The 14,091-nt window shown below is 35.4% G+C and overlaps 3 protein-coding genes across 3 annotated transcripts; 2 read left to right on the top strand and 1 right to left on the bottom strand.

Annotated features, from left to right (window-relative positions):
- Positions 1–1,706: 1,706 nt before the first annotated feature.
- Positions 1,707–2,826, top strand: LOC105262424 (uncharacterized). Its single transcript, XM_011297425.3, has 2 exons — positions 1,707–2,390; positions 2,455–2,826. The coding sequence occupies exons 1-2, from the start codon at positions 2,262–2,264 to the stop codon at positions 2,824–2,826; spliced, it is 501 nt and encodes a 166-aa protein (XP_011295727.1). The 5' UTR covers positions 1,707–2,261.
- Positions 2,827–7,091: 4,265 nt separating this feature from the next.
- LOC101890456 (uncharacterized) lies at positions 7,092–7,643 on the bottom strand. The gene is made up of 2 exons (XM_005191116.4): positions 7,548–7,643; positions 7,092–7,478 (listed from the first exon to the last, which is right to left on the bottom strand). The coding sequence occupies exons 1-2, from the start codon at positions 7,590–7,592 to the stop codon at positions 7,107–7,109; spliced, it is 417 nt and encodes a 138-aa protein (XP_005191173.1). The 5' UTR covers positions 7,593–7,643; the 3' UTR covers positions 7,092–7,106.
- A 5,108-nt stretch (positions 7,644–12,751) lies between these two features.
- LOC131804615 (uncharacterized) lies at positions 12,752–13,378 on the top strand. The gene is made up of 2 exons (XM_059127657.1): positions 12,752–12,905; positions 12,967–13,378. The coding sequence occupies exons 1-2, from the start codon at positions 12,867–12,869 to the stop codon at positions 13,336–13,338; spliced, it is 411 nt and encodes a 136-aa protein (XP_058983640.1). The 5' UTR covers positions 12,752–12,866; the 3' UTR covers positions 13,339–13,378.
- The last annotated feature ends 713 nt before the right edge of the window (positions 13,379–14,091 follow it).

The following is a 14,091-nucleotide window of genomic DNA, read 5'->3' as shown; positions in this document are numbered from 1 at the left end:
TAATTGGAAATGCAATTACAGTCGCAATGAGGGCCCGATCCTCACGAAACTTTTCAGAAATGTCTGGGCATGTTAATTGGAAATGCAATTACAGGTCGCAATGAGGGCCCGATCCTCACGAAACTTTTCAGAAATGGGCCATAAGTTTTGCAAATTTTGGATGAAGGAGTCAGATAAGGCTGGGATTTTTAAAATTCGTATAGAACGGTACGAAAAGTATTAAAAGGTACAAAATATGGTACTTTTGCATTTCAGAATGCAGTAGAGCTAAATATCATGACGCCGTAGATGTACCAATGGATTGTTGGAAATTCGCGCTAAAAGTATGCAAAAAGTACTAAAATGTACTACATTTGGTACAACTTCGTATCATGTCAACTGTTAGAGTTCAAAACTTGAAATTTGGAATGGAAATCAAGGCTGAGGCGATGCATGGAGGTAGTTATGAAAGTGTATAACCGTTTACGAAAAAGCATGAATAGTACTAAACGGTACTAAATTTAGTACAATTTGAATTTAGAGGAACGGATGGAGCTTAAATCCTGAAATTTGAAATTAACATTACTGGGGGAAAATAGGATTGGGACATTTCAGAAATGTGTACTTTCGTACACGTAAAGTACTTAATGGTACTAAATTTAGTACAATTTAAATTTAGAGGAACGGTTAGGGCTGGAATCCTGAAATTTGGAATTAACATTATTAGTACATAGTAATATTATTGTCAAACTTAGATCGAGTTCGGAGTGGACCGATATATCCCATCTTCACACCGGCCCTTTATTAGTAGAAATAATGGGATGTGTAAAATATGAAGAAAGCCGGATGCTTATTTCGAATTTTAACATAGTTTTTGTTATTCAAAACGTCGACCCCTTTTGGGGGAGGTACCAAAAGGCATGGTCCGATCTCTAACATATTTATAGCAGATCTTCTGTTGATAAAAAATATTGTCGGAATGGAATCGGATGTTAATTTCGCGTTTTATGGATATTCAAAATGTTGACTCTTTGTGGGGGAGGTACCAGAAGGAATGGACCGATATATTCCATTTTATCACCAGACCTTGACTTAATAAAAATATACAACCATTTTGCAACAACAAAATACTACGGTATCCCGAACAAACAAGCCACACTGTTCTATTAATAGACAAGGCACGGTCGACGAAGGGGTTTTTGTTGTAACAGACAAAACCAACTTACATGGTTATGCTACTTCGTTCAGGCTGAACGAAAGCATAACAAGTGGAGAAAGATGTAAATGTTTATAAGTGCGGTTGTAAGATTTAGAAGACTTTCCAAGAGAATTTTAGTTTTATTTAATTCTTTGGTTCCTCTTCTATTGAGCTTACGATCTCGTCACTTGGGTAAAAAATGTTTTTTGTCATAGAAGTTATTTTTAAAATAACTTCTGGGGAGAATATCCCAGACAAAAACAAGGGAACTGATGAGGATTGGTGGCTCTTTCCGAAACCTAGGTATTCCCTGCCTTACCCCCTGGTAAACATTACCATCGTTCTCCACTAATAAACAAACGTTGTTTTTATGAAAACAACAATAAAGGGATAAAGCCAGACCATTTTGCAACAACAAAATACTACGGTATCCCGAACAAACAAGCCACACTGTTCTAAAATATACAACCGCATTTTATAAGAGTTGTAACTATTCAAAATGTTGACCCTTTCGGGGGGAAGTATTTGATGAAGTGGACCGATTATGTCCATTTTTGCACCTCACCTAGCATTTGCAAAGTTGGAGCTAAATCGGAATATCCTTTCTTTCTGTGTAGTAAATTTTTTCTCTGAAAATTTCGACCTTATGTGAAGAAGTAATCAGTAGAAGTAGACCGATACTGCTAATCTACGAACTTGATTTAAGTTTGATAATAATATTACCATGTTCCAAGTTTGGACCAAATCGGATAGTCCTTTTGAGTGTTATCATGCGCAGACGGACGGACAGACATTGCTAGGTGGGCTTTTTACTGACGAAGTAGCGGGCACATGCTAGTTTGATATATAATTATATAGTAACATGTACTACTTCAGTTAGATTTATTAAAATTGTGAACGTTATCGATGATAAAATGTCTAGTACTTTTCCGCAAAAAATAAATAAGAATAGCAACATTGTAAGAGAAAAGAGTTCAACTGATAATGCAAGACAAAAGACTAAACGGCTTAAATAACTTCGCGTTACAAGAGAACAGATGCCAGTTCATGTCTGGAAATGAATCCTGATAAGAGGTGCATATAAATGGAAATGCAGTTTAAAAGAGGCTTTAGTTTTCTTGCAATCCCGGTTGATCTTAACAGTAACTCGGAAAAGACAATAAAAATGAATACCTTGAGTTGTGTGCTGATACTGATTTGCTGTTCTGCAATGGTAAGAATTGAAAAAAAGAAAACATACCGATATAATATACATATCAAAGCTTATACTTGTTTAGATCTTTGCTGAACGTCCGGATTGGTATCCGCAAGATATACCAGCAATCGAAATCAAATGCCGAGAAGAAAACTCTATTAAAACTGACATCATGGCGAAAGAATGGTCTAATCAAATTGAAGACACTCCAAAACTACGTAAATTGATGTTATGCCTTGCCCGCAAAAAGAATATTTTCAATTCCGAAATGGGTTTTAAGGCCGATCGGTTTCAGATTATTTTGAAAGATCGAAAAAAGGTGGATTGCAAGCTGGAATTTATGGAAGAGTGTGTAAATGGTGCTAAAGACATAAAACCAGATGATGTCATGATAATGAATATAATGAAATGTTTTGTACCAGGCATGGAGGAAAATTGTAAGAAAATTGAATAATTTTCCAAGAAAAATAAAAAAAAATTAAATTCGTCTTGAGGTGATATGCTCAAGGATTTTTCGTGTTTAACTAAATGTAGGACTAAATGCATTTCGATTTATTTAAAGTTTTTTTGGTCAACAATATATGCCATGTGCTCGTCTTCGGTATACCAGTAATATTGGCAAACGTTTGAGGCAGTATTTGTGTTTTTATAACCTTTACTGATCTGTAGAGAAGTTATTACAAGTCCCCAAAAGTTTGTAAAACCAAGAATACTGAACCTATTATTTTCTTGTGACTCCTCTTACAAGGTTAGATGCTGTTGTTTTTACGTCTTCCTATATAAGATTGTATTAGGCCTTGCTATATTTTTATACCCTCGGCCATATGGCTAAAGAGGATTTGATATGGCCAAAATGTGCCTCACCAAAATTATAGTTTTAGACCCTAGGTCCCTTTGTACCAAATCCGTTTCAGTACATTTGGAATCGAACTAGGGGTGTCCCTCCGTCCGTCTGTCTGGCTGGAATTTACTGTATAGAACAAGAAAGGATGAAGAATCCCAATATTTGTATTAGTGCAATGTCAAGTGCGAAAATAGACGATATAAACCCACTCCATCATGTACCTCCCCCACAAAGGGCTAAAATTTTGAATAACAAATTAAATAGTATCAGTCGGTTTTGCCGAGAGATGTATACCCCCAGCCTTAAGTTATGATTATTCTAACTGTTGACCCTTTATGGGGGAGGTTCCGAAGCAGTTGACCAATATTGTCCAATTCGTATATGACCTAAGTATGATATGAAGATGTCATATTTGGACTAATCCCAGATTTTTGGAAAATGTGGAAATATGCGTGAGGTACCAGATATAGCGGACCGAAATATTCCACTTCATCTAATACAAATAAAAACATTGGTAGTGCAAAATTTAAAGGAATTGGAACATTTATACCCAATTTTATACGAAATCATATATTCCGATTAATTACATATTTATATCAGATTTCTGGCTTAATATTTAGATATAGCAAGTTGCATAGAATCGCTGACTTGTTTCGCAATTATGACAGATATAAGTCTTGGAAATTGTGATCCTTTGAGGTTGAGGTACCAGAACGGGTTTCCTAATCATCTTTACATCAGATTTTGCGTTAGCACAAATGTTTGGATGTGTTAAATTTGAAGACACTTGGGTGCTTAATTCGCTTTTTATGAGCGTTTTGTTTTTCAAAATTTTGAGCCCATTTTTTGGTGGAAGTACTAGAAAAAGCTCGCCGATATATCCCATCTTCACACCAGATGTTGTATTAGTAGATGTAATGGGATGTGTGAAATATAGAGACAAGCGGATCCTCATTTCGGATTTTATGATCGTTTTGGTTATTTAAAATGTTGAACCTTTTTGGGGGAGGTACCAGAAGGAGTGGACCGATACTCCATCTTCACACCAGACTTCAGGTTATTACTAATATTGTAATGCATGTAATTTGAAGACAATCGGAATCTTAAATCACACTTGATACAAGTTCTAATAATTCAAAATTGTTGACCCTTTGTGGGGGAGGTACTTGATGGAATGAACCGATATTTTTCATTTTCGCACCTGACCTAGGGTGCGTTAACAGAACGGGTTGCCAGATATCTATCATCTTCACTTCAGATTTTGTGTTAGCAAAAATGTTTGAACGTGTTAAATAAGAAGAGAGTTGGATAATTATTTCGCGTTTTATAAGCGTTTTGTTTTCCAAAATTTTGAGCCCATTTTTGGGGGTAGTACTAGAAAGAGCTCGTCGATATATCCCATCTTCACAACAGATCTTGAATTAGTAGATGTAATGGGGTGTGTGAAATATGACGACAACCGGATTTTTACTTCGGATTTTATTATCGTTTCGTTATTCAAAACTTTGACCCTTTGTGGGGGAGGTAACAGAAGGAGTGGACGAAACTCCATCTTCACACCAGACTTCGGGTTATTACTAATATTGTAATGCGTGTAATTTGAAGACAACATCACATTTTGTAAGAGTTATAATTATTCAAAATTTTGACCCTTTGTTGGGAGGTATTTGATGGAGTGGACCGATATTGCCCATTTTCGCTCCTAACCTAGCACTGCAGCAAATATTAGGATTTGCAAAGTTGGAGCAAAATCCGATTATCTTTCCTCTTTCGGTGCCGAAAAATTGTTATTGAAAATTGCGACCTTTTTTGGGCGTGAAGTGGACCGATATAGCCCATCTCCGAAGTTGATCTAAGTTTGGTAATAATATTACGATGTACAAAGTTTTGACCAAATCGGACGAACATTGCTAGATCGACTCCAAATGTCCTAAAAAGGTTTTTGTCCCAAGAGACTTAGACCCAAAACCGTTATTTCGATGAGACATGTTTTGGTCGTATCAAATGATATAGCCATATAGCTGAGGGTATAATTAAACACGTTTCCATTCTAGGTCAAAATCTTCCTTAATATTTAATTTTTTGGAAAAGTTTCAAAGGGAGAAAAATTCTAGATCAGATTTTAATGTGAGTCTCTGAACAAAATAAATGTTTATGCATAATATATACCATAAGAAAATATAATAACTTTAGGTCTATAAAAAAACCTTCGTAATTTTCGACGAATTCGGCCCTTTTTTAAAAACGCTGCAGGGTTTCTTATAATTTCACTGTCCAAAGACAATCTGTGCTGTGGAAAATTGCAATGAATTATATAGGGCACGGTTGGTAGATCAAAAAACCAAAAGATTGCCGGCTTCTTAGGCTAAGGTTTAAAAGAGAGATAATTGACCTAAGAGACCATAATCGACCAAAGAGACTTGGCCAAAACGATTCCATAATTTTGAGATATATTTTGCAACATTTAATATATAGCTTTGACAATTTATGGAGTGCTTTTGATTACTTAAAAGTCATTTAAGAAATGCTGCATGTTATGCTCCTTATATAAGGTAAAATTATTTTTTACACATTGTCGCTTAGGCAAAGACATTATATACCTAAAATGTAAAAAAAATTTAGGATTCTAAATCCATCTCTATCTCGAAATTCTAAATCAAAAAATTTAGAAAAAGTTGAATATTCCTTCTCTATCCAGGTTACTTTGTGATGTAAAATTTCATAACGTCGTGTCTTCCACAAATACCAATTTTTAGATATATTCGTGGGAAAATGTGGCAAAAATCATCAAAATACCAAATATCGGGAGGTATCGCTATATAGGGCTATACAAAACCATGGACCTATACATACAATATTTCGCCAACGGAGCTAGAACTCATTATGAGCAACAAATTCCAATTTTTAGACAAATCCGTGATAAAATGTGGCAAAAACCCTCAAAATACCGAATATCGGAAGATATCGTTAAATGGAGGCTATACCAAAGCGTGGACCTATACATACAATGTTTCGGCGCACGATCTAGGACCCATTATGACCTACAAATACCAATTTGCTGACAAATCCGTGCCGAAGTGTGGTAAAAATCATCAAATATCGAATATCGGGAGGTACCGTTATATGGGGACTATACCAAAACGTGGACCTATACACCCAAAGTTTCGCCACCGGAGCTAGAACCCATTATGACCAACAAATATCAATTTTTAGACAAATCCATGAAAAAATGTGGCAAAAATCATCAAAATACCGAATATCGGAAGGTACCGTTATATGGGGGTATACCAAAGCGTGGACCTATACATGCAAAGTTTCGCCACCGGAGCTAGAAACCATTATGACCAACAAATACCAATTTTCAGACAAATCCGTGGAAAAGTGTGGCAAAAATCATCAAAATACCGAATATCGGGATGTACCGTTATATGGGGGCCATACCAAAACGTGGACCTATATATCTAATTTTCAATACCAACCATCCTAGACACAATAAAAATTATTCTGCTAAATTTTGACGCTCTACGTTAAATAATGTGGGCTGTATCGTGATTTCAACAGACGGACAGACAGACGGACATATGAATATATATACATTATGGGATCTACGACGAATATTTAGGGATTTTACAGACGGAATGAACTCGTTATTATTTATTTTAAATACTGGAAATCTGAAGATGCCGTTATATGAAGGCTGTACATTAACCCATATATTCAATTTTAAATACCAAACATTTGACCCTTTTAATGACTGTACAAAATTTCCAAATTCTACTTTCAATAACGAAAGCTCTTGCTGTAGGTTCCAGATAAACACAACGAATCTCAATACATTTCATCAATACATATCAATCAAAATTTTATTTGAATTCCCATTCTAATCGAAATCATTCAATTTTCTTACAATTTTCTTTTAGGCCATCAACTATGCATTTCATGATATTAAATATCATGGCATCGTCGGGTTTTATGTCTTTGGCTCCCATTTCACATCCTTCAACAAATTCCAGTTTACAATCCATCTTGGCTCTTTCTTTCATGATAATCTGTAAACGATCGGCTTTAAAGCCCATATCGGAATTGAAAACATTCTTATTTTCGGCTAGACATAGTAAAAATTTGCGTATTTCTGGAGTGTCGTCAATCTGATGAGACCATATTTTTGTCATGGTGTCCGAAGTAATGGAGTTTTCATCACGGCATTTGGCTTCGATTGCTGGCTCATCTTGAGGATACCAATCGGGAAGTTCCGCGGAGACCTTAATGTGTAGTACATGAATTGTTAGGTGCAGTTTTTTGGATTATTTTCATTTTCTCCCCGTTCTTACCATTGCCAAACAGCAAATCAGCACCACAAAACAAAATTTATTCATTGTTCTTGTCGTTTTCTCGTTACTAATGTAAATATTAACAGGATCGAAAGAAAACTATTTCTTGTAAAACACATTTTCCCTATTTATAGGCCATTTTTATCAGCATTCATTTCTAGACATCAACTGACATCTGTTCTAACGTAACCCAAAGTTAACTGAGCCGTTTAGTCGTTTGTTTTGCAATCATAAATTTTGCTATCAGTTGTTCTGCATTTGTTGAAATTAGCACTGCAAAACTTTTGAACTCTTTTCAATTACACTGTGCAACATAAAAAAAAATTTTAAAAACAAGTAAGCAAAGGCTACAGTCGTGCGGGGCCGACCATGTGATACCCTACAAAACTACAATATATTAGAAGCCCCTTTATGTCCAAATCCATTTTGGAAGATTTCGCTTGTTATATTATGTCCGGAAGCTCTGCCCAAATATTACCCTTAGCATTTTGAACAGGGACATTTGCCCTATATTTACGCACTCCGTCGTGCTGTTAGTTGTTGTGGTCCATTTTACAGCTAAATATAATTCAATGGTCATCCAAAATTCTAAAATTCTTCCCTGTCCTTAACTCTCCTCTCAGGGGTATCGATTGGCTTCTATTGTGTGAACAGGAAATTTTTTTCTGTTTTTGGTCCATTTCAACCCTAAATATATAGCGGACATCTTTGAAAACAATAGGCCTAGCCCTTCTGACACTTGTGAAAATGTTCGTGAGGAACGTGTGTTGTAAGGAACGTGTGTTGTAAGGTGAGAAAATATTACAAAATGTACATTTCAATATAAAAATATGAAATAATAAACAAAATGTCACAATCATTATTGGCATCTTTTTATGCGATTTTTTAGATTTTATCCTTTTATGCCAAGAGGGCATTCTGAATTGACAAAATTTGTCAAAATCGGTCTAGCTATTCTTGAGATATAAGCATTCTAGCTAACATCCCCTTCCTTTGTACATACACATTGTATATATTTCGCTATAAATATCCGATATATTTACTATCGGCATCTACGTTACGGTCAGAATTGATCTTTCCGTCTATTCGCGATTTCGCCGGGATTAAAAATGTTCGCGGTCAATGGAATATTTGACTTTTATTTAACAGAAATGATATGGTCTATTTCACCCACTAAATATTACCCGATGACCATCAAAATTGGAAGACTTCTGACCAGCCCTAAGGTCAAGCCCCCTACTAAATTCGATTGGAATATAATTGCGACCTGTAGAGCAACTGCAAAATCAGAAAATTTTTCAGTATTTGGTCCATTTCAACCCCTAAATATTATGCGGTCATCTCCAAAAACAACAGGGTTCTACTCTGGCCCTAACCCTACCTCCATTTTTCAATTTCGTGAGGATTGGGCCATAATTGCGACTTGTAGAGTGATTACAAATTAACATGGATAGACGGACGGACGGACATACATAGCTAGATCGACTCAGCTCGGCGAGATAGGAAGATCTATATATGTGGGAAATCAATATGTCGAGGTATTACATAATTTTTGGCCAAAAAAAACTTATAATAGCCCCAACACATAGTGTTGTAGGGTATAATAATTTTAAGGAGCGGACCGAATTTTTTATACCCTCCACCACTATGTTTATCGAAGCAAATTGAATTAATTGGAAAGAGAAAAGAACAAATTTATTTAGAATTTCAATTAGTTTTAATTAAAATATACAACAACTCAAACCAAAATTTAATTGGAAATTGTAGCAGAAACCTTAAAAATTACCGTAATTGGAAGGTACATTTATATTGGGGGTTTTACCAATTAGTGGAAGTTAATCGAACCATTTTCGCAAGAAGAAAACATTTCAGTAACTCCAAATGTCAAGCTTAAACTAATTTGGTTGGAAATTATGGCAGAAACCTTCAAAACACCGAAAAAAGGGAGGTTCCGTCATATGGGGGCAAGTAGTGGACCTGTAGCGAATATTTTTTACAGGGAGAGAACAGACCTACCAAGACCTCAAAATGTAAAGTCTCAGTTGATTTGGTTGGAAATTGTGGAAGAAGCCTTCAAAATACCCAAAAATCTGGAGTTAACGTTATATGGGGTCTATATATCTAAACGTGGACCAATACAGCCCATTTTTCGAAACCAGCCTACCAGCCTACATATAATATAAAGCTTTATGTCAAATTTCGAACCTCTAGATTAAATATTGTGAATCTATCGCGATTTCCACAGACAGAGAGATATACAGACGGACATCGCCAAATCCGCTTATTCTGATCAGGAATATATATATATTTTTGGGTCTCCGACGAATATTTTGATAAATCCAGAGGGTATAAAAACATAGATGAGTAGTATTTCGCTATATTCCAATTTTCAATGCCATTTCCTTAGGTCATTACAAGCTCAACTCGGAAGAGAAAATTATCAAAAATCCAGCAACAAATGACCTTCGCCAACAGAGCAAATATTTCAAATATGAAAAACTTTGTCGATTAAGAAAATGAAGCTAAAAATATATGACCCGTGTACTGGCGTTTTGAAAGTTTTCATAACAATCTAACCTAAGTAAGAGGGGGGAGGATTTTGATCATTTTGGATCCTTCTTCACCAATATTACTGATAACAATACGAGGATTATTTTGCTCGAAAATATTAGCACTAGTCACATTAGGATTTTAGACCTATTTCGGAATTTAGTTATAAGTTATGTTTGTCATCCTTGCATATTAGGTACACATTTTCTTCCAGTATAACTAGTTCATAGTGGTAAGGGTATTATGTCTTTCTGCATATGTTTATAACATGAAAAAGGAAGTGAGATAGACTTATATTTTATGAAGATCTTCATAGAATAACTTTATGAATCGATTTGTGCATGTCAATCCGTCTGTGCATCCGTCAATTCTTGTGAACAAAATGCAGGTCGCATTTATTGGTGATAATCGGATCGGATATTGAAATTGGTGATAATCGAATCAGATTTAGATATAGCTTCCATATATATTCAACTGATTTCGGTTAATTGTGCACCAAATGGCCAACATCGAATTCGGAAAAAATCGTTTCAGATATAGCTATAGCTCCCATATATATGTTTCATTTGATGTTTAAGTCCCCCGTAGAAAGACGTTTGGTATCAGATACAGCCCAGAAATACCTCTGGAAAATTGTATCAAAATCGCTTCAGACTTGGATATAGATCCCATATATATCCTTAATCCAATTTCACGTTTACTGTGCAAATAATGGCTAATATCAGCCCAAATGGAGTGAATTTCGGGACGTACGTTTCCCTTTGGTGGAACTCGGATCCGATACATTATTTTTTTATTATTATCCTTCTCGAAGTGGTATCATGCTATAGAGTGCAATGTTATTTGGTATAAAAGATTAAAATGTCTCCGTCAAATTTAGTGAAAATCGTTGCCTCCCCCATATTACCAAACTAGAACTGCTCTATACCCAAATATTAATAGGTTGTATGATCTACTTCAAACAAATTATTTTGTTACGGGAGCTCCACTAAATATGCATATTGGTGTAGGGTATCGTATAGTCGGCCCAAATATTGGGATGTGCCAAATTTGAGGAGAATCGGATTTTATTTATTTCGCATTTTATGAGTGTTATAATTATTCCAAATTGACCGGTTGTAGGGATGGTATCAGAACTAGAGATCAAATATATCTTCGTACAACATCTTGTGTTAATAAAAATAAATATGTGTGAAATTTGGATACAATCGGACTCTTATTTTACCTTTTATAAGATTTAAAATTATTCCAAATTTTGAACCTTTGTGAGGGAGGTGTCAGAAGGAGTGGGTTCGTATCTAACATGTACATAGCAGACCTTATGCCAATAGAATTATTGAGATGTGCCGAGATTGAAAGGAATCGAATGCTCATTTTGTGTTTTACGAGCTTCGTGGCTATTTAAAATGATGATCTGTTATGGGGGAGGTACCAGAAAGAGTGGACCGACCTTCACACCAGATCTTGTGCTGATATAAATATTGAGATGTGCGAAATTTGGAGACAACCGAATTCTTATTTCACATTTTATTAGAGTTATAATTATTCCAAAGGTAGACCCTTGGTGGGGGAGGTACTAGATTGAGTGGGCCGATATTGCTCATTTTCGCACTATGGTTAGCACTGATTAAAATGTTAGAATTGGCTTAGTAGGCACAAAATTAGATGATTCCTTCTTCTTCTATAAGCCATTTTTTTTTTCTTTCGAAGGAGGGGACCGATATTGCCCATCTCCGAACTCAATATAATTTTGATAATAATATTGCAATGTGTCAATTTCGGGTCAAATCGGATACTCCCTTCTAGAGTTATCGTGCGCACCAGCCGAACGGACGGACATCCCCCGATCGACTCCATGTGCCCTGAAACGGATTTTTTCCAAAAAGACCCAGGGTATAAAATCGTTACTGCGATGAGGCACGTTTTGGTCGTATCAAATGATATATACCCTCTGTAGCCATATAGCTGGGAGTATAGAAAATTGTTGATATGGGACCACATTTTGACTTTATATATGCCATGGTGGAGGGTATCAAAAGTTCGGCCCTTACTACTTTTTTACTTGTTCTTACAGAGGACGTGAATATGATTTAAAACGAATCTTTTCAAGAAAACTTTGATTTTCCAAATAGGAGTTCCCGTTTGAAACTCCTCGAAATATTAATTTTAAGCCGAAAAAGGAAAAATATTTTTGATCAGCGTAAAATTCTAAGTCGATGTAACCATGTACCTCAGTCTGTTGTAGTCACGCTAGAGTTCAAAGAAAGCTAATGTTTTGCATAGAGCTTTCCTTTATCTGCAGGCAGTTCAAGTTCGGAGATGAGCTATTTCGGTCAACGTTTTCGTATAACACCCATATATATGTTCTTCTCCATAATCGATATTTTGATGATTTTTAGCATTAGTTTCTAGCGGAATTGCTTAAAATTCGGTAAATTTTAAAATCCGGCTCTGCCTAAAGTGGCAGAAATGTGTGTTACCCCGCCCACAATAAATGAGTATGGCAAAATTTACCCCAAATAACCTGAAGCGGATTTCATTAAAGAGGTCTCAGAGGTCTAATAACCTTATTTCAATTCGGCACATTTTCAATTGACTCAAATAACTAAAGCATCAAATGATAATTTGGCGATTTGAGGGATCAAACGGACAAACATTAGGGGTGACAAAACAAAACATTTAACAAAAATTCAATGATAAGGTGTTCTATAAAAACCCGATGACACATTCTCCTGAGCACAGTGATTGGTATTTGGAGTATAATTCAAGATGTTTAAAATAATAATTACAATTTGTTTGTTTTCATTGGTAAGCTATTGCAAAAAGGAGAAATTAAATATGGACCCAATTTTAAATTCTTTAAAACCAGGTCTTTGCCGAACGTCCCGATTGGTATCCGGAAAATCCCCAAGAAATCGAAGCGGAGTGTATGAAAAAGTATAACGTTGATGCCGAAACGATTGCCAAAATTCGTGCCTTCCAACTTGAGGATACACCCACAGTTCGGTCCGTGTTGTTTTGCAGTGCTGTTGGTAAAAATGTCTATCGGCCCGAAAGTGGTTTTGATCCAGAACGTTTTGCTGTTGGTCTAAAGTATGGACTGAATGTTGATTGTAATGTCGATTTCATTCGTAATTGTGCCAACAAGTACAACGATATTGAGTCTCAGGAGGGAAAATATTTCCATTTCTTTAAATGTGTTTTTGATGACATTAAGGGAAATTGTAAGAAAATTGAATGAAGTTATGGAAATTGTTAATTTTTTAATTTTGAAAGCAATAAAAATAATGAAATAAATTTTAAAATTCAAATAAAAAAATTGGAAATTGTCGAATTTTTTAGAGCCATAAAAATATTCAAACAAAAAAATTAAAAAAAAATAAATTATAAACATCGATGAAATAAAAATAAACCCAAAGATTTGATACCGAATTTATTCAGGTATGTTTGGCCATGGATACTTCTATATAATTCGTGAAAGAAATAGTCTGAATTTTTATCACCTTCTTTGACTCATCGAATAAATCTGCTGATAACAAGTTAGCTGTGGTTGTTCCAAAAAATAATACCTCAGCCACACCTAGTCTGCATTTTAATGTGAGAAAGCATAGATTTCTGCCATGTTTAAGATTCTCAGCATTGCCTTGCTTTGTGTGACAGCAGTAAGCCCAAATCAGACAATCATCTAGATAAAAATCCTATGAAATCCTTATCAATTACAGATTTTTGTCCAGGAGTTACCATGGAACCCTGCGAATTCCAATGAAATCGAAGCAAAATGTCGTGAACAATATCCCCTCGCTGATGAAATGATTGCCAATGAAAATGGCCATTTGAAGGTGAAACATAATCCCACATTTCGCTCATACTTATTCTGCACTGCTATGGGTAAAAATCTTTACAGCCCGGAGGTTGGTTTTATCGCTGAACGTCTGGCTTATGAAATACAAAATACCTATAAATATAATTGTCCTCTGAACCTGATTCAAGATTG

The sequence above is a fragment of the Musca domestica genome, unplaced genomic scaffold, assembly GCF_030504385.1.
Source record: "Musca domestica strain aabys unplaced genomic scaffold, Musca_domestica.polishedcontigs.V.1.1 468, whole genome shotgun sequence".
NCBI classification, from domain to species: domain Eukaryota; kingdom Metazoa; phylum Arthropoda; class Insecta; order Diptera; family Muscidae; genus Musca; species Musca domestica.
Note: the sequence above shows the minus strand (reverse complement) of the source record. Positions and strands in the feature narration are given on the sequence as shown.